The sequence below is a fragment of the Oncorhynchus tshawytscha genome, linkage group LG33 (assembly GCF_018296145.1).
Source record: "Oncorhynchus tshawytscha isolate Ot180627B linkage group LG33, Otsh_v2.0, whole genome shotgun sequence".
Lineage (NCBI taxonomy): Eukaryota > Metazoa > Chordata > Actinopteri > Salmoniformes > Salmonidae > Oncorhynchus > Oncorhynchus tshawytscha.
Window position 1 is genome coordinate 17,734,704 of NC_056461.1, and position 25,044 is coordinate 17,759,747.

The 25,044-nt window shown below is 44.9% G+C and overlaps 1 protein-coding gene across 9 annotated transcripts in view; it reads left to right on the plus strand.

Moving 5' to 3' along the window:
• The first annotated feature begins 624 nt into the window (after positions 1-624).
• ehmt1b (euchromatic histone-lysine N-methyltransferase 1b) overlaps positions 625-25,044 on the plus strand; it is a 31,777-nt gene continuing 7,357 nt past the window's right edge. The window contains exons 1-17 of one of the 9 annotated variants that reach the window (XM_024402451.2): positions 8,637-8,778; positions 9,277-9,335; positions 14,703-14,826; positions 14,910-15,451; positions 15,588-15,735; positions 15,935-16,071; positions 16,201-16,368; positions 16,543-16,605; positions 16,797-16,914; positions 17,028-17,141; positions 17,545-17,690; positions 17,859-18,002; positions 21,607-21,842; positions 21,935-22,147; positions 24,107-24,189; positions 24,320-24,426; positions 24,701-24,823. In XM_024402451.2, the coding sequence (XP_024258219.1) occupies positions 8,652-8,778; positions 9,277-9,335; positions 14,703-14,826; positions 14,910-15,451; positions 15,588-15,735; positions 15,935-16,071; positions 16,201-16,368; positions 16,543-16,605; positions 16,797-16,914; positions 17,028-17,141; positions 17,545-17,690; positions 17,859-18,002; positions 21,607-21,842; positions 21,935-22,147; positions 24,107-24,189; positions 24,320-24,426; positions 24,701-24,823 (2,652 nt within the window). In that variant the 5' untranslated portion in view covers positions 8,637-8,651. Of the gene's footprint in view, positions 726-3,610; positions 3,955-8,636; positions 8,779-9,276; positions 9,336-14,702; positions 14,827-14,909; positions 15,452-15,587; positions 15,736-15,934; positions 16,072-16,200; positions 16,369-16,542; positions 16,606-16,796; positions 16,915-17,027; positions 17,142-17,544; positions 17,691-17,858; positions 18,003-21,606; positions 21,843-21,934; positions 22,148-24,106; positions 24,190-24,319; positions 24,427-24,700; positions 24,824-25,044 lie in introns of those variants that run through there. The other 8 variants (XM_024402452.2, XM_024402453.2, XM_024402456.2 and 5 more) reach the window with 8 other exon arrangements.

A 25,044-nucleotide genomic window follows, 5' to 3' on the forward strand; every position in this document is an offset into this window, starting at 1 on the left:
GTTGTTGTTTGTGTAACACTGCTTTGCTTTATCTTGGCCAGGTTGTAGTTGTAAATGATAACTTGTTCTCAATTAGCCTACCTGGTTAAATAAAGGTGAAATAAATAAATAAATACTTGCCAAGGGATGGAGGGAGAGTCAGACAGAGATAGATTGTGTGTGTGTGTGTGTGTGTGTGTGAGAGAGAGAGAGGCTTTGCCTTTGAGTTGTTATTGGATCCAAGAGACCATAGTTTCTTACCTTGGTAGTATTTTCTGGTTGAACAATACAATGAAGATAGATGAGATCCTTCACCTTTTTGATTTCACAATTTAATGCACCTCTAGAAATAGCGCATTTAATTGCCTTGATACATTTCTGATGACATTGATAAACAAATAGTAATTATTTTTGTATTTTGACTGCACAAATGACATTTCATCGTATATTCAAGATGTTGATTTTTTTTTTAAAGCAGTTCAATACGACTATTCTATAGTCCCATTTTGCAAGTGGAAATGCGAACTCTCGCTCATACTATACAGTGCACACATAGGATGCAATGCCCAGAACGGATATGTAGCCTGCTTGAGTAAAATGTAAGCGTCACTTAATACCGATTATATTGAATTCAATTATAGCAGACCGCTATTGAGCACGTCAAAGAAATGAATGTGATGACGCAATGAGTTAAGTGGGCGGAGACTGGTCAGGCAAAAGGAACCATGGCTTCCGTGCAAGCCGAGGTAAGCAAGAGGGGCATATTTACATCAAGATTGGTTTCCTGCAGCTGTGTGTTTTTGTATGACTGTGGGCTTGCCCGTTTCAACAAATGTTGTAGTTTTAGGTCAAAAAACTTAAACGAGGATAAATGTTGTGATACCTCTGCTTTCAGTATATTTCAAACTGCCCGCCCGGTACCGTCAATTCCGAAACCCTGCTTTTGTGTCTGTAGGGCAATTGAATGTGCTTGTATCGCTAGGAGGATGCGCTGCCCCGGAATCTGAATTGTGCATGTTGATGCATTCAGCTTTGTTCAGTCATACAAGTTCCAGGGCCTTGTCGCCATCCGGCTCTTCAGCTAGCTAGTGTTTTACCTGTGCAAACTCACATTATTGCAATTGATTTAACTCTTGCATAACTATTGACTATTTTTCTACACCCTTTTTGGGGATTTTCTATTGCGAGAGTAATCTGCCCCCCCCCCCACTGTTTCCCACAATATACAGGGAGCTGCTAGCTAGCTGCTTAGCTTAACGTTAGCTAACAAGTTAGCTTTTTGTAATATTAACGCGCTGCCTAACGTTATATATGAATCGAACTTGGATACCTGTATTGGGGTCCAAACAGGGCTCTGGTCCAAGGATGTAGTTATCGTTGATAAACGTGAAAAACAATAACGTATATTAACGAAGTAACTAGCATTATTCCGGTTAGTGTATAATTTCAAATTCCCTCTCAAATCAAGCGACTAGCATAGCTGGTGTTGGCTGCACGATACATCAGAAGTTGACTACAGCTCGACAATGGAGCTCGCTAGCTTGGAACTCCTGCTAATCCCCAGTTAACCAGCTAGTACATGTGAGATCCAACACAATTATGATAGGACTCTAGTTGATTTTAAAAGGATAGATGAGGTAACGCCACAGAAGAGCAACGCTTGTAGTATGCACAGGGAAGTATACGGGTTTGTTAGCTAGCTATGTACAGTGTAGCCAAATAAACTTGAGTACAGTAACAAGTTGCTTAGTCCAGCAGACAGTGGCTCGTTGCGGGACGAAACAAAGTAATAAGCATACGGATTTGTTCAAATGAAGCAGCTGGTAACATTGTTGCACGCACTTCCCAACACCCTCATTGTTGACTCAACAAACAAGGTCGCATGATTAGCTCACGGGTCGTAGAAATGTAATTTGATCAATATGTAAACAGACTTCGGTAATATCAAGTGCCCCCTGGAGAAGTGGGTATATTCAACCCCCAAATGGCACGCCCAGCGAAGATAAGGTGCACTGTGTGAAAAAGTCAGTGACACACACTGACTGACCTAAAATGATATATCCCATATTGGTCTTAGTCAGGCCAACCCAAGATGTACTGTGCAGTAGGCTAATAGTAGTACCTATTATTGAGACAGATAAACTGAGTCAGAAATCCACAGGTTTCAGATTTCCCTCCCAAATTCAGGCTTTTGTTCTTAGTCACACTATTTATTTATAGAAAAACAAAATGGTATTTTCTAAGTCCATAGCAATGCTTAAACCAGATCAGGAGACCACTTTTAGGGAAAAATCTAAGAAATTTAGATTTTAGTAAAGTTACCCTTTAATTCAAGTGTGAGGCATCTAGCATGGTTTGGCTAGCAGTGTTTTTGTAGCACGAGTGAGTTTGCAAAAAAAATGGCCACTGGATTAATGCAAATAATTATATAATTCTGACATAGGGATGTGTTCTATTGGTTTACTTTCAACGTTCTTTCATTGTGTAGCAGCCAAAGGAATGATCCTAATCATACTAGCAACCCATGATAGTTATTGCATCTTTAAATCCCCCCTCTTTCTATTGGACATTTCCATCTCTGCATGAAACTGCTTGCATGTGTGGTGCGCATTATATGAATGGGTTTTCCCGCAAATTGCATTTGCGTAGGTCTACTGCCATGTGTACATTGCTGCGCCTAATTATGTGAATAAATAAAATTTGTTCAACTTTTTAAGCTAAACTGTCCAATCAGTTCCATCAGCCCTATACATTGATAGTGTTTACCGCCACTACACTAATTTGATACATATCAGTGGTGATTAAGAAGTGAGTATACGTAATGCCCACTGAATAAGTGGGTATACGGCCTGTACCTGCGTATACCCTCCACTAGACCACTGGTAATATCTACTGGAGAACTCTCATGTACATTTCATTTGCAATTTTGTGACAATCCGCTGTTATCCGACAGGGAGTTCGAATTATGTTTCACTTAAGGACAGTCTCCTTCAACACTCCCTGGCAGGTTCCTTCTATTGAGAGGTACCACTCCTCAGTCCTCTCGATCTGTTTGAAGTCACTTCTGTGAGAGACAACATGCATCTGGCTTGTTGACAGGGAGGAATCTTCTAATCTGAGGTTGTTGCCTTCTGCACCCAAAGATCCATTCATTATAGCTCCAGAGCCACATAGCCAACATATGTTTTTTTTTTCTTGCAGACAATAGTCTACACATGCCAGTAATAACCACACACATCATGCCCATTGCATTTGCTTTGGCAGGGAACACAGAGGAGTGGATGTTTTTAATGTTTGTTTATACTGGCCTCTGAATCAAGTAGATAGTTCATGGTTTACTGGCGTGTTGCCTTGTTTTTTACTTCGCTTTGAAAATTAGTATTGTGAGTGTGTAGACCTAAATTGTGATTAAAGTCCCTGGTGATGGCACTCTAAGAAGAGTCCCAGAGCCTGCTTTGTTGTTTGAGCCAGATAAGGGGGGGGGCCTGACCTGATGTATCCCAAATTGACTTTATTTTGACCCTTGGTAGTTGTTGCAGCCATTAGCAGGCATTTTGGAGGAGAGCATTGGGAAACATTACTGGAGAGAATTATAAAACAAATTATTCTTCAACCCAAATGTTCTTTACAGAAGTCAAAAATGTTGGAAGGAGAAGCGGATTGATGATACAAGAAGGTCGGACTGTTGACTTGCGGTGGTCTGGGTAAACGTGAATGCCTCTGGACTGGCAGATTCCACTTCTTGCTCATCGTTAGCCACAGAAGCTAGTTCTTCCCTGCAGTCTTCCCTCCCTCTGTCAGTTGTTGGGCATCAGTGAGCATGCTCAGCACTGAGCTGAGCTCTGCTGCTCCTGTTGGATAGACAGGGTACTGGGCAGAGCTGACAACTAGGCCTCTGGCCTTAACAGGAACGACCGGCTCTTTATGGCGTCAGCTCGGCTCCTTGAAGGCACGGCATCTCTGTTGCTGACAAAGGTATGGTGCACTGTGGTAAGGGGGGAGTAACAAGGTGGGGGCCACATTACTGCAACCTTACACTGATCCTCTGACTATGTTTTAGTGGAATAGGGGAATCATTGCTCTTTATTTCTCTATGCATCACTCATGTTGTAATTATCACAGTATTTCTTTCATCTCTATTTTTAATTTGTTAGGCAACTGGTAAATCATTTAATAGCCACCTGGCCTCAAGCTATATGTATGTAGCCTATTGTTTGCGATGTGCAGGTAGGATATGTGTAGATATGGGTTTAGCTAGTTCCAGTGTGAGGTGGCTGAAGTGCATTCGACTTATCTCTCAAATGGTGAAGGAGTGGGTGAACTGGCCGATTTGGGATGCGTCTTGTGCTCTCTCTCATTGAGTAGAAGACTTTGATGGGAAAAACCCTGATCTTCCTTGTTTTTGGGTCAAGATGGAGCATGCAGCTTATCATCTACAAAGATCCTACTCTTGGTGGGAAAACATGTGATGCTTCTTTTCGGTGAACACTTATTTGATGGGTAGGCCTCTTTAGTTCAGGCTATTCTGATTAAATAAGTCCAGCAGCAGTGCAATACTTGAATGGAAAGTGAATACGGCTGTGTTCTACAGATGATTTGCATTGCAATGCAAACAATTTCATCAATGTCATTTGAGTTAGATGCAGTCGGAACAGATCATAATGCTGTTGCTAACACCATTTTGGTTGTTGGTGGGCGATAAATCCACTTAGTGTTAAACTGTACAAAACAACAGACAGTGACCCATATGGACTCCTTAGTTTTAGGCCTACCTCAGAACAGCTTATCCAGTGTTTACATTTTTTATTAAATGAAGAATTGGGAACTTCTTGGCCCCTGGTGGGTGAGGAGTTCAAGTTTGTGACTGGAAAGTGGTTCTTGCATTAAGATTGACATAGGGTGGTATAATTTAGTATTTTTGTGCTTTGTTAAAGGGAAATCATTATTCCTAAGAAGGCAATAGCTTACTGTTTTAGTACGGTGCAGCACCAAAATAATCTGTTCTTGTTAGGTACGTGATTAATATTTATGCTACCTGCAAATGTACGCAAGGCCGAGTATCAGAGACTTGGCCAGAGAAACTGTTTCCCTAATTTTCGTCAAAGAAATATTTTCTGACATCCTAAATCTTGTTGATGTGATTAGGCCTTTGCAGTAAATAATATTTTTGATTGTGTCACCGGTTGATGCCAGTGATTGAAATCATCCAGTAAATTTGGATGATTTTATAATTAGACGTTCACATTCTGAAATGTGGTAAACCCCTTGACAGTTTTCCCATTGCCCATTGTTGTCTCTTGATATCGTTTCACGAAATGGCTGCAATGTTTTTTTCCCCCTCTTCCTTCTCCATGAAAAAAAGCAGGGCTCCATCTGAGCATGCCCAGTAAAGGCCATGTCAGAGCTTTCTACAGAGAGTTGGTCATGTGACCTGAGCTGGGACAGTGCATGTGTGGGAAGCTAGATGTTGAGTGTGGAGCTCTACTTTCGCCCTTTCCCTTTTCCTCCTCCCCCATCGATGGTGATTCACTGCTTTATCCATGTACTTCAATGGTTGCCTGGGGGCGAACTTGAAAGAAAAGGATGGGATTATTACAATCTCCATTTTTTTATGTCTCGACTCTCTTCTAATGGGGCTTGCTCAGGTGGATCTCAGTTGTCTTTTTAAATAGTTTGGGAATTGACAGCCTCCTTCATTTCTGTCTTTTTTTGGAAGCTAAACTCCACGATTGATTGGTTAATTAATTAAGCTAATCAATTGAATTGTGTCAAGGTTCCACAGACTTTGCCATGTCTTTTACCTGTAGACCAGAAACGCTCAGGTTTATCAATCAGGAGAACGAGATACCCAGCAAGACTTGATCAGCTGGCGATAGCCTAGTATGTGTCTGGCTAAACCATATTACTGTGAATGACTGAGGGACTATCCTCTGAACGCTCCATGTACATGTAGAGGGGCCTCAAATCCATATCCACCCCGGGAGCTCAGCTCAGCAGGGACAGGGAAGCGGAAGCCCTGTGTTCCCCTCTGACTCTTTGGATTAGTTAATGAGGACATCAGGCATTCTGTCTTTTGTATTAGTCGGGTTGATTTGGGAAAGGCCTTAGTTCCGAATGAACAGCATTGATGTTGTTTACAAATCTAGCTGAATTGTACGCTGTCCACAAATACAGTCTGTTGAACATTGTAATCCTGAGAATCAACCAATTGTGAGGTATTCTGTTGGAGTTGAGGGGTTAACTAACCTGGGTGGTGGCAGACTAGAGTGGGATGGAAACTGTCAGAATGTAGAAGTCTTTGTCAAGCCCTTTTCTTGAAGGCTGTTAGCATGACACCAGTTTTTGGAGAATTTATTGTGGAGTACTAGTGACTTCTGGTAGCCTCTCGTCGTGTGTGTGTGCATAGGTTGTACTAATTTTAGTGGCCATAGTCAGAAGAGATGAGGACTAAATGTCTCACTGGCAGTGGGCCCTGGCTTTCCGTGGGCGTGTGGTAGCATACACTGCTGCGAGTAGACTAACAGAACTCCTATTATGGCCTCAGTTTCTGTTTAGTGCTGAATTCTTTCTCTTTCTTTCTTGCTCTCGTTTTCTTCCTGCGTCGGCTCTATCGTGGCATAAGAAAATACATTGATTCCTGTCCAACAGAAAACATGAAACAGATTTTTCTTTGTGGGATGTAAGATTTCGAAATATGGTGTGGGTTTAAGATCGTTGTTTGATTTTTTGTGGAAAGGGACTGCTGAGATCTTACTCCATTGCCTGCAACTTAGCTAGTTCATAGAGCTTCAAAATGGCTGAGATGCCTGCTGAGCATGCTCGGTAGACTGCCTCACTGCCTTGTAGTGCCATGTTTAGGGCCTGACAATAGGGCAGCGTGAACACAGGGCTGTAGAAGCAATGAGCACGATTGAGTTAGCTAATAAACTTAACATTTTCTGGAGAGAGGTTTGTCATTAATAAAATGTGTAGGGAAATTCAAGCCTTCATTTGTAACAGGGAATCTCAGAATAGCTCTGACATTCTGAAAGGATTATGTGCCAGATCTGGTGTGTCCTTATCAAACTCTCTCTGATAAATTGATGGCCTATTTTCATATCCTTCCTTGACACCCTTGCCACTTCAGCTTGGCGTTAAAAAATTCATATTTGTATTTTCATTTACCACAACAAATTAAAATGCATCACTCTGGAGAGGAGGGGAAAACAATAGTGGATGTGTGCATATCAAATCAGAGAAGGACCCTGGCCTGTATGATTGGGAAATGTGTGCTAGTTTCCCCGACTCTTCTGGGGAGGCATCGTGTGGTGTTGCCCTGTGGTCTTCAGCCGGAGGACAATATAAGGAATTAATTCAGTGGTCAGAGAGGAAGCCTTGATACCTCCCATCATTTCAGAGGGAGAAGTGCAGATGGCAAGGGAGAAAAACAGGGGGAGAGATAAGGTATTTCACCTCTCAAAAGAAGAGGTGGACTAGTCACTCAGCAGTGTAAATCAATATTCTCGAAAACCCGAAACCCCCCCCCCAGGCAACAGTGACTAGAGTCTGGCTTCAATGATTGACTCTTTTGGCCTAAAATAACTATGTCACTGCCTATGTCGATAAGAAAGAAAAAAAACTATCCTGGGGACTCTCCCAACAAATCAGAAGGCAGACATGCCAGAACGTTGTGATTAAAAACCAAAGTTTGCTATCAATCTTGCTTGCTGCTATTTCGTATTTTATTCAAGCGGATAAAGTAGTGACGTAGGCATTGACGTAGTTCTATGCCAAAAGATTCCACCACTGAAACAAGATCCGAGTCACTGTTGCCTAAGGAAGTGTTTAACAAGCTATTGAAGCAATGGGATTGGATTAGATCCTTTTTTTCTGTTATGAATTACACCCAAACAGAAAAATGATTGCGCCAAAAGGTAGTGACATCATCGGCAGTCCACATACTTGACGTCTTTTTGATTTGGTTATAGTCTAGCTTCCCCCAAGCTTTCTCCTATGGCTCGTTCGTCATTTTATTTAATTTAGAATTCACATGAGATTGCCTGCTTCAAGGGTCATGTCATAGAACAGTTCGCTAGATGCCTTTTCTGACCTCTCCTTGCCGATACAGTGAAGTTGGCATCCATCATTTCCACAGGTACATTACAGTAGGCCTATCTGTCGAAGAGTTGGCTTGGCCTGATGGCCAATTGTGGCGCAGTTCATAGATCATGGTGCTTGCAACGCCAGGGTTGTGGGTTCGATTCCCACGGGAGACCAATATGAACATGTAATACATGTAGGCACTTACTACTGTAAATCTCTCTGGATAAGAGCGTCTGCTAAAAGATTAGAATGTAAATGTAGAGGTGAGGTGGCTGAGAATCGCTCCCATGCTAGTTCCATTTTTGCCTCTCTCCTCGCGGGCTCTGTTTTAAATGAGAACAGTGTTGATTGAGTTTTTAAGAAGCTGACTCGCGCGCACACACCTCTCCTCTTTTGGCCCCTTGCTTGGCGACCGTTTCTCACTTTTGGATGTTGCTGTTCCTGAAATGGCTGTCCACATTCATCCGCGCACAGGTCGCGAGAGAGAAAAAAAGAGGAGCCACTGATTCGAACTGACTGCGCATGCTCTGTGGAAGACCTCTGAAGAGAGGGACCGAGGGAGCTGCTGGGTCACATGACCAACGAGTTGAATGTCTGCATGCGAGGAGGAAAAGGAGAAGAGGAACAATCCGTTGGAGACTCCCGCTCCTCTCAAGCACACAAACTCTCTCTCCCTCTCTACCACTCTCCTCAATGGAGGCCATCAGGAGAAAGCAGGTATGATGCCTACTGCAAGTACATATTTACCACAGGGAAGGGGACAGTAGCCTATTCTGGGCTGTGAAGCCAGTCTTCAGAGTCCATGACAGCAGGCTTGAACAGAGAGTTTGATCAGTAATCAAGGCTTTTTCAGCCTGATGTGATCTGTGACTGCAGCATTTCATATGGCAGCAAGCTGCTACTCCCCTATGGTGGCGTGGTTAGTAATGCACTGTGTTCACTTGGGTCAGGTGTTAGAAGAATGGCTATTTGAATCTCGCCAAGGTGTTTTGTGGGTCCTGCTGTCTGGGGAAATTTCCATTGTTGATAGCTGTGTTTGGAGCATTGGCATAAGGGAAAGGAGCATGCTACAGTAGGCTGGACATGAATGCACTCGGCAGTGGTCCGACTTCTTGGAATTCTCAAATGGTGTTCCTCCCTTACTGTCCGGCAGGCACTCCAGGACTCAGACCCATCCTCGTTTCACTCCTCTCTCGCCTTTCTTTCTCTTTGCAGCCATACCCTCTCCTCCAGGAAAGGGCCAAGGAGGTACCGCAGTGAAAATGTCCCATATGGTAAAATACACACTGGAGAGAAACAGAAGAAGGATGAATGACTGCATGATAATCCTGTGCGATAGTCAGACTCAGGTCTTACAATACCGTAGCCTCAGTGCTGTTCCGCACCATCTTCAGTATCCAGTGTGATGGTACCTGCATTTTGCACTCCATAATGGCTTTGCAACAGTAGTTTATTTTTTCCCCCACATTGTTACAAGTCCAAAGTCCTCACTTTTTGTTCATGCTGCCATCTTGTGAATTTAATGATACAAATCATCCATCTTCGAGGAAAGAGGAGGCTATCTTAAAGGCGTCGATGGTCATTGCTCAATAGCTGTTTTTTTACCCTTTTGTCAATGCGTCTTTTGTTTAGGGTGTTGCTCTCTTGGGCGCTGGGCAGTCTTAACACCTGTGATAGGAGGAAGCTGGATTGTTGTTTACATTGCCAGGCTATGTTAGTAGATGTTTTATAATCGTTCACAGCCTTTCAATAGCTAGACAAGCCTTATTCAGGGGGCTGGCGTCAGAACCCACAACCCAAGATAGACTTTAGTCATGTAGCTAGCTGTGTTCTAATAGCTATAGGGTGCACTGACCTCACTGCCATTCAATTTATTTTAGAAAGAAATGGTGGGCAGATGCAGTCATTTTTAAATTACAGTGTCTGATATTAACATTTAGAAGTCGGTTTTGTTTTTTTACAGTATAATTGTTTTACATCCTTTTTTTTTTTTTGTTACAGGCTTTCATTGTGTAGCCTACATTTTGTAATGATTCTGATATATTTGTCTTTTCTCATGTTGGCTAATTATTTATTAGAACCCATAGGTGGATCTGCCTTGGAGCTCCCATCCCCCATCCACGTAAATCCTGGCCACATGTCCCCCACCTAGTGGAAAAATGCAGCGTTGGCCACGTTGTGTCAGTAAACAATCTGGTTACGAAATGGCGGAGATCTGCAGACGGCCCCCTCTCTCTCTCTCTCTCTTCCCTCCCCCTCCTTCTCTCTCCAATGAGCAACTTCCATTTTCACCCACTAGGGGCAGAACTGAGGACATAGAGAAGCACGATTAGAGGTTTCTTGAATCTATGAAGGGATATGAAAGGGTTTCTCCCCTCTCATACCTATGTTGACCACACACCTTGGAATATGTCTCTGGAACCACTTCTCTTCTACCTGGTCTCATGTGAGAATGCCTCAGAGATCCTTTTTCTTTGGGAGCCTCAGCCTCTGACAGTTATCAGCTTGCTCTTGGGTGCGAGTGGCTTAGACGAGCAAGTGTTTCAGACGAGCATGACCAATTTTTCCCGTAACTGTTGAAAAAGCTCAATTGCTTTCTGTTTGATTGATGTTGGAAGACTTTAGTCTATGTGATTGCGATTTTTTTTTTTTTTCATTAATACATCGAAGTATCTCTAAATCGAAGACATTTCTCTCATAACCGAGAGGAGAGAGCAGGATAAGGCAGAGTGCTCAGAATACCAATGGATTTGTCTGTGGATCCACTGAGCTATGTGTGGCAAGAGCTACAGAGAGGCCACTACATTGTCAAGACATACATGCATCTGCCTGACAGAGGACACCGGTGTCTTTGTCCACTGGGGTGTCAGTGGCTTTAGACAATTCACACATCCCTTTGCTTAGACTTAAAACAAATAAGCCCATTGTTTGGGTTACTTTTCAAGTTTATTTTACTTGATTTCCACTGTGAATTATCAGCCTTGACTCAATGTTCTGTCAGGTGGAGCTCCAGAGCAGGGTTTCATGTCAAAAGCTCTGCTGAGTTTGTCGGTCAGACTCTGCTCTCCCCTCAAATCTAGCAGCTAGGCTGAGGTGCCTTTTAATCTGACAGGCATTGGCCAGGCTAATCCTGAAGGACACATTGAAACAAGAGGCCTCTATCTAACCAATCTAATAGGTCCTCTTCAGCTCCTGATGGTGGCAGGATGCCAAGAGGTGGGGGCCATCCTCTGGCCGAGGGGACTGTAAGGGAGGTGGCCGTGGACAGCTGATGGAGTCTGATGCTTAGGCTATATCCTCCAATACCAAAGCACTGCACAACCTTCCCACTCTTAGCCCACATAAAACTGTCTGTGTAATGGCTCCCCTGGTGGAGACTGAGAGAAGGGCATATTTTGTTGTTAGAGCCACATTAGGCAGACATTTTGTGTTGGCTTTAGAGGCAGGTGTCTGATGGGGCTTCCAATTGGTAGTGAGAACTTTTGCGACGGGCCTGGGTCGTCAGCGGGGAAGGGGAAGATGGTGAATTTCCTCCCATTGCGGATCCCTCTTACCTGCTTCCTCTTCTGAGCTTTCCAGATGTTCTGTAACAGAAACAGAAACGGAGGAAAACCTGTCGGTTTGAAAAGGTGGATCCACTGGTATAACTGCATGTGTCCTCTTCTTTATCTTCTGTCTGATGTATCTGTTCTGTTTTTGGTTTTCCTGGTCTGGTTCATGGTGTCTGCTGTCTTTATCCTTTGTTTGTTTTTGTCTGGTGCTGCTGAAGGAAGATTGCATTAGCCGCTAGTATTGAAAGAGATGGGCTGGGTACATGAGTGAAGATGAGACAGAATAAGGCAAGGCAAACAAGAACATGTTATGGGTTGTTTCTTGTCCCTGCATAGGTCTTCACCATAATCATCATAGTTGACTTGTGATCTTGGTGCTAATCTGAGTAATTTGGCCTTGTTTGGCCTATTTGACTCTTTGTATGCTGACAGTTGGTTGAGCATGGGATGCTTTCTCTGGAGGTTTGAGATGTTGGAGTTAAAGCCTTTCAGTAGGCAGCTCTCTGGAGCAGGAGAGGAGACACCGTTTAATTCCATTCCTATTACAGTGCTCCTTACTGAGCAGCGGCCAGAACTGGGCCTTCAGCCTAGCATGTCAGCAGAGCGTAGTCGGTGAGGGCCTGAAGACAGAGGGCCAGAGAGAGGGAGCAGAGCACCTGGCCTTTCTTCCTGTTTGGCCTCGGTGTGTTAAAGAATGAGTCATCTGTAGTGTGGTGGTCCTGGATCCCACATGGGGAATTTCATAGTGAAGGTGTCTTTTGTACCGTGTCTGTCCAACCAGTGTCTGTCATTGGGGTTGCTCCATGTCATTTCATCAAGCCAGGACACCCATCATCTCAGATTGTTCTGAAATTCTTTCAATTTGAAGCTAATACAATCACACCCAAATTGGCCATTTCAATTCATAGAATGAATATAATATTCAATAAATATAGTACCCAACATCCGATTTGGACCAAACCATTTCTTAACAATGATTTAAGATGTGAGGAATCCAAATAAATGGTGAAAAGCCCATGGACCTCCCTACATCAAGGCCACCCCAACGGCCAGAATACAATATCAGTTCTCTGTTTGACAAGTAGTATGAAGCTGCTGCTTGGAGTTTATTCATACTGTGTAATGTATTCTCTGTGCATTTGGTGATGTCCTCCCCAGTTCGATTATTTTAAAATGTATTTAAAAAATCTAATTAACATTAAATGTGCTATGCATTATGTGGGTTGAATGCTGTAACACAGCATAAATCAATTAATAAAAGTCCCATTTAATCCCATTAATCCCATGTTTTCAGGTATTTGTTTATTTGGATCCCCAATGCTGAAGCAGCAGCTACTCTTCCTGGGGTCCACAATTAAACACAAAATATGACAAGTAACGAAACACTGATACACTGATAGACAAGGACAGTCACATTTTAAAATACCATGATATACAAACAATGCAACAACAAAAAATATTACAAACTATAGACAAAACCAATGTATGTCTGTGTCTGTATGTCCCTTTGCGAAGAAGCTGCTCTCTATCGCCCTCCATCGCACGTCTTCAGTCTCTTCTCTCCGTGTCTGCTCCACACACAGGACAAGTAGGCGCGCAATGGATTATGGTCATTGTTGTTAATTACAATGTGTTCTGTGCTAAACTATGTAGAATATTGGCCTGTTGGACACTACAACTCCCTACTACATCCCACAGTTTGCGCTTGATCTGATTTGTCTCTAGAGAAACTGCGCGTTGTGCTCACAGAACTAAATGGAATTAAAATAATTGAACCGACATCAGTCAATTAGTTAAAAAAAATAAAATAACGGATATTTCTGTTAATTGCAATTTTCTTGGGTTGAAAAATTGACTAGGGACTAAAATATGAGAACCCTAATAAAATAATACAATTATAAACCATTGCATGGTAGTTGTGTTTTTCAATAAAATTATTAGCAAACATCTCTGTCATGTGATTGGTGACATTTACCATTAAATCCAACCCATTGCAAAACACTACAGTGTGTGTGTTTGGGACATTTACCATTTGAAGAACATTGAAACCATTAGAACTGCTGAAGCCTAATGGTTTGCTTGTGCACCAGGAATGGTCTAACTAATCCTGACTTTTATTGAAGGGAATAAACCACACACATGGGCTATTTCCTGGACACAGATTAAGCCTAAGAAAAGGACAAACTGAATTGCTTTCGTGGAGGACTGGCTTGACTTGTGAGGATGGCCATAATATTTATTTTCATCATGAGCAAAAGCTATTGCTTTTCTACCCAAAGTTGCAGAGAAAATGTTGTTTTCCATTTATTAATAAACGCAAGACACCAGAAAATGTGATAAAAGAATGTGGCAGGAACAGTGACATCTGGTGGGCAAAACATGGTACTTACACACTTATGGGGAAAATGCAAGCTGGGCTAATTTCTCTGAACAGGGGGGTCATCACCATATTCACTAAGAATACATTACATAGTATGAATAAACAATACACCAAGCCGCAGCTTCATACTACTACTACTGGCTGTTGGTGGGCTTGGTGTGGGGTCCGTGGGTGGCTTTTGGTCATTTTTAGTTTTTTTTATTCCTCATGTCTTATTCATTGTTCGGAATACGTTTTGTCCAAATAAGATGTTAGGTACTATATTTATTGAATATTATATGAGTCCTATAAATGAAAATGGCCAATTTGGGTCAGTCAATTAGCTTAATTTCTCAGAGAAAATTATATTTCAACAAAATAATGCTTGTATGTTTTTCAGGTGGAACAACCCATTAGGCTTTGTAGTGTTGTTCATAAGAGTTCTGTTCTGTGTCTGTTATAGCCACACAGAGTTGCAGGCTATTTCAACCATGGGGATCATAAACTTCACATACTTCAAGCTTAAAAATCTAGTGAAATTGTGGACATACTTAGGTTTATGAGTGCATTCTGTTGGTCTGTAACCTCTCTAAACAGAGTAGGCCTGTATTTGGCGTAGCAAGGCTGTTAATTGTCCAGCACGCTTTTGTAGGCTATATGAATTTCTCTGGCCATATAGCTGTGTTCTTGACGCTGGGCATGGAGTTAGCAGTTTGTGTGTGTGCTGTCAGCCCACAGGTCTGGCCGAAGGCAGATTGGGTAAAGGGGAGTCCATGGAGGAGGGGATGGAATCACCTGGGGACCGAGAGGAGGAAGGAGGTGAGCTCATCTTTAAAGCCATTACAGCTAAATATGGTAAGGTTACTCCTAGTCTTTGTCTCTTGAGCTAGCCTAACATAAGACCATACTGTGAGACTGACTGATATCTACTGTTCCAGACACATTGAGAAATGAGGTAGCTTCCAGACTGGGATCCTCTCCCGGAGCAGAGGCGGAGCTAAACGGAACCTATGAGAGCGCAGAGGTGGGGAACGGACACCAGTGCCCCACCCCCCTGGTCTCCCTGGGCAACAAGTCTCAGGTGGTCACAGAGAATGGGATGTTGGAGACCGACCCACCTCACGGTTCCGTCACCGGGAGTAATGGATACATCCTCAGCAAGCAGCAGGAGGGGGGGTCTACAACGGGGACAGGCTTGGTGGCTGCCCCACACAGGACTAGCTGGTTGCCCTCCGGCACCACAATGGTGGGACACACCACCACAACCTTCCTGTCCTCCGCAGCAGGGCATGCCCACGGTCCTGGTGCACTAAGAACTGATAACCACCAGGCCGGCTCCCCGTCGGGACAGGGGGACTCAGACACAGAGACTAAAAATGGCACGTCCCCTAGTGACTCCCCCGCCCCCTCTCCGCTGTCCATCGCCATACACCGAGCACGCAAGACCATGTCCAGGCCAGCGTCCAACCAGACACTAAAGGTAGCTAGTATTAGCCTAGTAAAGAGAGAGTCCATGAATGGTTCAGGTATTTCCGTGAGACACATGAGTGAAATTCTATTAAAATGTGAAGCATAGCCGCCTTTTGATTCACTTAATATTTTCTTTATCGCCGTAGCTTCTAAACAGGGCATTAACAGAACCAAACGGTGCAGACGAGGAGAGTCTGAATGGACCAGAGGAGGAGAAGACATCCCCCTCCCAGAACCAGCTACCTCAGAGCCAAAACGACTTGCCGGCTGCAGCCACAGCCAAGTCCCAGACAGGTCAGAGAGACAGCACTGGGGCCTACAGTACAGGGGAGCGGGTACAAGGCGAACATCGCACACAACAACAATGTAATGGCAGTACTTTGCTTACTGGAGGCTGCAAACACCAGAGGAGTATTAATAAAAGCTGTGTGTACTGTGACGTAGCTTAAGAGGTTCATGGCTTCTTGAGGCTCAATTGGTTGCTCTTTTCCAGCAGCGTCTGCATCGAGGAAGAAGAAGAGGAAGATGGGAACGTACAGTCTGGTCCCCAGGAAGAAAACCAAAGTGCTGAGGCAGCTGACAGTGGTGGAGATGTTTAGTCAACTTCAACAATCAACTCAAAGCACACAGGTTTCATCTCTCCTCCATAGACTATCTTAACTGTTTTAGAATTTAATGGAAATTGGGAGGAAATGTATTAAAGTTTGGATATTTGGCTCTCAGCATCATGTTGTAATATTTCTCTGCTCACCCTCCCAGCCTAAAGAGGTATCACATGTAAACGGGGGAAGGATGGAGAATGAGTCAGAGGAGGAAGATTTAGAAGATGGAGAAGAATGGGAGGAGGAGGAGGAGGAGGAGCAGGGTGGAGAGGAAGGTGTCCCCACGAGCCAGCAGAAGAGTCGAACATCATGCCTTGCCCTTCAGGTTGAAATCTTAGTTGCTCTGTCTGCACCCCAGTTGAGAACCTTGATAAAATGATGCTTCTATTACATTCATAGATATCACAGGTTTAGAACCACACGTTAAGGTAGGAAATGCAATTAAATCGTTTTGCAATGGCCAAACCTCTTTGACATTGTGTGATACTTGTCGGTTCAGGGAGAGGAGCCGGACTCTGAGGAATCAGCTGAAGAGGAAGAAGAGGAGAACGAGTCTGACTTGGTAAGATTACACAACTCTTTTCCCTTCTTTGAGTCCTTTGATTAGAACGACATAAGTGAGTGTTTTTGTGAACCCAAACGTTATCAAAGCACAGTCTTGTCCTCAGTCATGTTTGTCCACCATCAGACTGAGGGGTACATTGATTGACATTGGAGAGAATACATCTCTCAAATGATCTGCTTTACACACAGAGCTCGGAATCCAGCGTGAAGAAGAGATTGAAAAAGAAAGTAAAGGGAGACAGCGCCTGGCTCCGGCCATCCAGGAAACGGAAAAGGAAGCCTAAGCCCAAGATTGAGGGACTCCCTGGTACAGTAACCCACCGTTCTGCCTTATGAGGAACATTATGGAAACATCTGAAGAGATCTCCTACCTTTTGACTTTCTGCTCCCTGTGCTAGCTAACTCTACATCCCTTTCCAGGCACAGGACCCCAGCCCCAGGACCAGGCAGGCCTCAATAAGGAGTACACAGAGGTTCCCCTCCACTTACTCAACCTCAAAGCCCAGGAGAAGCTGCTCTCCTCACTGCACACAGGTGAGTGAGGCCACAGAGGAGTAGGTGATGAGGAAATGGGGGTAGTTGTGAACTGAACTGCCTGTTGGTAAGATAATTCCTCTGAGATTTTCCCATCCATAGACTACCTTTTAATGTTTCTGAAGACTCTGAAATGGTCTTGGTTTTGTGAGGCAAAGCCTCTGTCCCCCCTGACAGGTTCAGATGACTCATGAGAGCAGCACTGAGCGCCCCCTGGTGGTCTGTCATAGAAATATAAAATCTGATAATCAAGAGTCTAGAACTATACCACTATTGTAGCTCTTGCAGTCTGTATCTTTATAAATTAATCTCTATAAACTCTTGGAAAGCGCATTAAACCTGTGTCTAGTAAGGGTCATATTGACATCTGTCAGATGAGCTGAGTGGATGGTCCTCTGTGCAGGAGTTTCTGGGGCTATGGGAAGTGTGGAGCCAGATATGGTGCAGGAGCTGCCCCTCTGCAGCTGTCGCATGGAGACGCCCAAGAGTCGGGAGATCCTCACGCTGGCCGACAGGAAGTGCATGGCCACGGAGAGCGTCGACCGACAGGTGAGCCTTGATGCTAGGCCTCATCATATTTTTGCACGTATCCCATTCCCTATGTCCATTTATCATATTCTCTCCCTATGTCTTTGGCTTCGTCCTGATTATCCACCCCTTTCTCCCTTTTCAGCCTTTGTTTCTCACTCATACGTACCTCTTTCCTTCTCCTCACAGCTGAGCCTGTGTCAGAGTGCGGTTCTAAAGCATGAGATGATGCGTCCCTCAAATTCTGTGCAGCTGCTGGTGCTGTGTGAGGACCACCGGGCCGGCATGGTCAAGCACCAGTGCTGCCCCGGCTGTGGCTTCTTCTGCAGAGCCGTGAGTACTGGGACCTCCCTGGAGTGGGAATGGGCAAACACTGCATCTATTTCTGAGTGGAAAGGGTCTTCTAGTAAGCCAGGAAAAGCTCTTGGTCCTATTTATTAGCGATTAGGGGGGAAAAAAAACCTTGCCCTACTTAACACTGAACTAGCCAAGGCCTTTATATATTCAAATCAAATCAAAATCAAATCAAATCAAATTTTATTTGTCACATACACATGGTTAGCAGATGTTAATGCGAGTGTAGCGAAATGCTTGTGCTTCTAGTTCCGACAATGCAGTAATAACGAGCAAGTAATCTAACTAACAATTCCAAAAAAAACTACTGTCATACACAGTGTAAGGGGATAAAGAATATGTACATAAGGATATATGAATGAGTGATGGTACAGAGCAGCATAGGCAAGATACAGTAGATGATATCGAGTACAGTATATACATATGAGATAAGTATGTAAACCAAGTGGCATAGTTAAAGTGGCTAGTGATACATGTATTACATAAGGATGCAGTCGATGATATAGAGTACAGTATCAACGTATGCATATGAGATGAACAATGTAGGGTAAGTAACATTATATAAGGTAGCATTGTTTAAAGTGGCTAGTGATATATTTACATCATTTCCCATCAATTCCCATGATTAAAGTGGCTGGAGTAGAGTCAGTGTCATTGACAGTGTGCCACTCAATGTTAGTGGTGGCTGTTTAACAGTCTGATGGCCTTGAGATAGAAGCTGTTTTTCAGTCTCTCGGTCCCAGCTTTGATGCACCTGTACTGACCTCGCCTTCTGGATGGCAGCGGGGTGAACAGGCAGTGGCTCGGGTGGTTGATGTCCTTGATGATCTTTATGGCCTTCCTGTAGCATCGGGTGGTGTAGGTGTCCTGGAGGGCAGGTAGTTTGCCCCCGGTGATGCGTTGTGCAGACCTCACTACCCTCTGGAGAGCCTTACGGTTGAGGGCGGTGCAGTTGCCATACCAGGCGGTGATACAGCCCGCCAGGATGCTCTCGATTGTGCATCTGTAGAAGTTTGTGAGTGCTTTTGGTGACAAGCCAAATTTCTTCAGCCTCCTGAGGTTGAAGAGGCGCTGCTGCGCCTTCCTCACGATGCTGTCTGTGTGAGTGGACCAATTCAGTTTGTCTGTGATGTGTATGCCGAGGAACTTAAAACTTGCTACCCTCTCCACTACTGTTCCATCGATGTGGATGGGGGGTGTTCCCTCTGCTGTTTCCTGAAGTCCACAATCATCTCCTTAGTTTTGTTGACGTTGAGTGTGAGGTTATTTTCCTGACACCACACTCCGAGGGCCCTCACCTCCTCCCTGTAGGCCGTCTCGTCGTTGTTGGTAATCAAGCCTACCACTGTTGTGTCGTCCGCAAACTTGATGATTGAGTTGGAGGCGTGCATGGCCACGCAGTCGTGGGTGAACAGGGAGTACAGGAGAGGGCTCAGAACGCACCCTTGTGGGGCCCCAGTGTTGAGGATCAGCGGGGAGGAGATGTTGTTGCCTACCCTCACCACCTGGGGGCGGCCCGTCAGGAAGTCCAGTACCCAGTTGCACAGGGCGGGGTCGAGACCCAGGGTCTCGAGCTTGATGACGAGCTTGGAGGGTACTATGGTGTTGAATGCCGAGCTGTAGTCGATGAACAGCATTCTCACATAGGTATTCCTCTTGTCCAGATGGGTTAGGGCAGTGTGCAGTGTGGTTGAGATTGCATCGTCTGTGGACCTATTTGGGCGGTAAGCAAATTGGAGTGGGTCAAGGGTGTCAGGTAGGGTGGAGGTGATATGGTCCTTGACTAGTCTCTCAAAGCACTTCATGATGACGGATGTGAGTGCTACGGGGCGGTAGTCGTTTAGCTCAGTTACCTTAGCTTTCTTGGGAACAGGAACAATGGTGGCCCTCTTGAAGCATGTGGGAACAGCAGACTGGTATTGAATATGTCCGAAACAAATTGATTGAATATGATATCCGTAAACACCCACCTAAAACCCCAAACAGCAAGCCAGCTGGTCTGCCAGCATGCTCTGAGGGCGTGGCTGGGGATGCCGTCTGGGCCTGCAGCCTTGCGAGGGTTAACACGTTTAAATGTCTTACTCACTTCGGCTGCAGTGAAGGAGAGACCGCATGTTTCCGTTGCAGGCCGTGTCAGTGGCACTGTATTGTCCTCAAAGCGGGCAAAAAGTTATTTAGTCTGCCTGGGAGCAAGACATCCTGGTCCGTGACTGGGCTGGGTTTCTTCCTGTAGTCCGTGATTGACTGTAGACCCTGCCACATACCTCTTGTGTCTGAGCCATTGAATTGAGATTCTACTTTGTCTCTGTACTGGCGCTTAGCTTGTTTGATAGCCTTGCGGAGGGAATAGCTGCACTGTTTGTATTCAGTCATGTTACCAGACACCTTGCCCTGATTAAAAGCAGTGGTTCGTGCCTTCAGTTTCACACGAATGCTGCCATCAATCCACGGTTTCTGGTTAGGGAATGTTTTAATCGTTGCTATGGGAACGACATCTTCAACGCACGTTCTAATGAACTCGCACACCGTATCAGCGTATTCGTCAATGTTGTTGTCTGACGCAATACGAAACATCTCCCAGTCCACGTGATGGAAGCAGTCTTGGAGTGTGGAGTCAGCTTGGTCAGACCAGCGTTGGACAGACCTCAGCGTGGGAGCTTCTTGTTTTAGTTTCTGTCTGTAGGCAGGGATCAACAAAATGGAGTCGTGGTCAGCTTTTCCGAAAGGGGGCGGGGCAGGGCCTTATATGCGTCGCGGAAGTTAGAGTAACAATGATCCAGGGTCTTTCCACCCCTGGTTGCGCAATCGATATGCTGATAAAATTTAGGGAGTCTTGTTTTCAGATTAGCCTTGTTAAAATCCCCAGCTACAATGAATGCAGCCTCCGGATAAATCGTTTCCAGTTTGCAGAGAGTTAAATAAAGTTCGTTCAGAGCCATCGATGTGTCTGCTTGGGGGGATATATACGGCTGTGATTATAATCGAAGAGAATTCTCTTGGTAGATAATGCGGTCTACATTTGATTGTGAGGAATTCTAAATCAGGTGAACAGAAGGATTTGAGTTCCTGTATGTTTCTTTCATCACACCATGTCACGTTGGCCATAAGACATACGCCCCCCGCCCCTCTTCTTACCAGAAAGATGTTTGTTTCTGTCGGCGCGATGCGTGGAGAAACCCGCTGGCTGCACCGCTTTGGATTGCGTCTCTCCAGTTAGCCATGTTTCCGTGAAGCAGAGAACGTTACAGTCTCTGATGTCCCTCTGGAATGCTACCCTTGCTCGGATTTCATCAACCTTGTTGTCAAGAGACTGGACATTGGCAAGAAGAATGCTAGGGAGTGGTGCACGATGTGCCCGTCTCCGGAGTCTGACCAGAAGACCGCTTCGTTTCCCTCTTTTTCTGAGTCGGTTTTTTTTTGGGTCGCTGCATGTGATCCACTCGGTTACACTGGTTGTAAAGGCAGAACACAGGATCCGCATCGCGAAAAACATATTCTGTGATTATGGCCTTCGAAAACGTTAAAACAGTGGGATTCTTCAATGGCGGACACACTGACCTGGCTGTGTATGTTTGGGTTGTAGGGTACGTTCATGGAGTGCCAACCGGACATCAACATCTCCCACCGTTTCCACCAGGCCTGTGCCTCAGTACTGAAGGGCCAGACCTTCTGTCCACACTGTGGGGAGGAGGCCAGCAAGGCCAAGGAGGTAACCATCGCCAAGGCCGACACAACCTCCACCGTGCCCGCCACACGTGCTGCACATGACCCTGCCACGCCCAGGACCACGGAGGGCAGGGCAGACACCACAACTGGAGGGTAGGTTCCATTCCATGACACTGGTATTTTCAACAGTATCACTCTTCTGTTGCAGTAATCAGGCATTTGTCACCCTTCTGTGTGTGTTCCAGTCCATTCTGTCTCTCTGTGGGAGGTGATCTGGGTGGCCAAGCAGACAGCTCTCTCTCCATCCCACCCGAGCACACACTGGACACCTCCTCCTTCCCCGGGGGCTCCAGAACCGGAGTTCTGCCTCCTGCTGTGGGCATGGGGATCGGCATAGGAGTGGGCGCCGCCCCTAAAGAGACCTTGGAGAGCATCCTGCTGGCACTGGACACAGAAAAGTAAGACATTCTACCAAGACTCAGGGTTTGAGAGGTTAAAGTGCTGCTCTACTATGCAACTGTTTGATTGTCCTGATTAGTATTTCACTTTCTCACTACCACCCCCTCACCAGTCTCCTCTCACACTCTTAACCACTTTAAGTGTTACTAACAAGGTTTTGATCCAACCTTTTCATTCGTGTAGTCGATGCCGGATAAAAAATGGCACGACCCACTTGATGGAAACGGCACATTTGTCAGTGAACTTCCCAAATGTCGACAAAACAAATGACGCTAGACAAGGTGGGAACATTTTGTCTTTAAAAAAAATAATTATGCGAGAAATAGTGGGGGAAGACTTCAAGCTGGTTGAGAGAATGCCAAGCGTGTGCAAAGCTGTCATGAAGGCAAAGGGTGGCCACTTTGTAGAATCTCAAATATAACATATATTTTGATTTTGTTTAACACTTTTTTTTGGTTACTACATGATTCCATATGTGCTATTTCATAGTTTTGATGTCTTTACTATTATTCTACAATGTAGAAAATGGTAAAAAGAAAGAAACCCAAAAGTCCAAACTTTTGACTGGTACTGTAAGTATTCAAATCCTTTACTATGAGACTCAAAATTGAGCTCAGATGCATTCTGTTTCCATTGATCATCCTTGAGATGTTTCTACAACTTGATTAGAGTCCACCTGTGGTAAATTCAATTGATTGGACATGATTTGGAAAGGCACACACCTGTCTATATAAGGTCCCACAGTTGACAGTGCATATCAGAGCAAAAACCAAGCCGTGAGGTTGAAGGAATGGTCCGTAGAGCTCCGGGATTGTGTCGAGGCACAGATCTGGGGATGGGTACCAAAACATTTCTGCAGCATTGAAAGTCCCCAAGAATACAGTGGCTTCCATCAATCTTAAATGGAAGAAGTTTGGAACCACCAAGACTCTTCCTAGAGCTGGCCGCCCGGGCAAACTGAGCAATCGGCTCTGTCACAGAGCTCCAGAGTTTCTCTGCGGAGATGGGAGAACCTTCCAGAAGGACAACCATCTCTGCGGCGCTCCACGATTCAGGCCTTTATGGTAGAGTGGCCAGATGGAAGCTACTCCTCAGTAAAATGTGCATGACAGCCTGCTTGCAGTTTGCCAAATGGCACCTACAGGACACAGCATGAGAAACAAGGTTCTCTGGCCTAATGAAAACACAATTCTTTGGCCTGAATGCTAAATGTCACATCTGGACTGGAGGAAACCTGGCACCATCCCTATGGTGAAGCAGAGTGGTGGCAGCATCATGCTACGGGGATGTTTTTCAGCGGCAAGGACTGGGAGACTAGTCGGGATCGAGGGATAGATGAACGTAGCAAATAACAGAGAGATCCTTGATGGAAACCTGCTCCACCGCGCTCCTGACCTCAGACTGGGGCGAAGATTCAGCTTCCAACAGGACAAAGAGCCCGGACTTGAGCCCAATCTAACATCACTGGAGAGACCTGAAAACAGCTGTGCAGTGACGCTCCCCATCCAACCTGACAGAGCTTGAGAGGATCTCCAGAGAAGAATTGGATAAACTCTCAAATACAGGTGTGCCAAGCTTCATACCCAAGAAGACTCGAGGCTGTAATCACTGCCAAAGGTGCTTCAACAAAGTACACACTCAACAAAATACTTATGTAAATGTAATATTTCAGTTTTTCATTATGGGGTATTGTGTGTGTGTGTGTGTGTGTAGATTGATTGAGGAGGGGAAAAAACAATTTAGTCAATTTTAGGAAAAGGCTGTAAAGAAGAAAAAGTCAAGGGGTCTGAATAGTTTTTGACGGCACAGTAATAGAACGTTGAAGGTTCCTCAGCTACCTTCCTGTGTGACATGTTCATGCACACGTAAAATTATTTCTGTTTTCAATCAATATTTTCCTGTTGTTATTGTGAAGGTGTATTCCTGTGGACTGACTTCTTCCATGTGTCCTGCATCAGGCCCAAGAAGCTGCGGTTTCACCCCAAGCAGCTGTTTATCTCTGCTAAACAGGGGGAAATACAGAAGGTCTTGCTCATGTTGGGTGAGGGAGATGTTCATTGTTTAATATCTTAGTTTAAAAAAAAAAGACGTCATTCTCTGGTCAGACAAACGTCATTATCTGGTCAGGTTTCTGTGAATAACAAATGTCCCTCTGTATCCCTGTCCACCAGTGGATGGGGTAGACCCTAACTTTAAGATGGAGAGCCAGAGCAGACGCACCCCCCTCCATGTAGCATCTGAGGCAGGCCACCAGGAGATCTGTCACCTGCTGGTTCAGGTGAGGCTTGGCTATGGTTCCCACTGGGAGTGGATGAGGGAAGGGGTAGACGCTGCATTGCACTGACATGCATCGAGACCAAGCTTTCCATCATGGGTTCCACGGCATCGGTTGACTCGCCAGGTTATTACGTTGCACACGTGTTGACGTCTTCATAGTGGATCATTTTAATCGGACAGTCATCAGCATCTTATCAAGGATCAATTTCAACAGCATTGAGTGGATCAGAGTAGATTGATCTAGTTGTTTTGGTCTGTCCCTCCCTCCCTACCAGTCTGGTGCTAACCTGGACATCTGCGATGAGGACCAGCGCACGCCCCTGATGGAGGCCTGTGAGAACAACCACCTGGAGGCGGTCTGCTACCTACTGAGGGCAGGAGCCATCGCCAGCCACAAGGTGGGTTCACACACCCTTTCTAACACCACAACGACACGCAAACCTCATTCTCCCGGGAGACTTCATTGGTCTATATTTCCATGGGGGCAGTGGCTGTCATGGTGCTATATGTAACTCAAGTGCCATTCTTGTCTTAGGCTTTGGTAATCGTGTTTTGATAGCCTACTAAGAGGGCTTGCATGCTATATCGAGGGTTGTGTTGTATTACAGTGGTATGAATC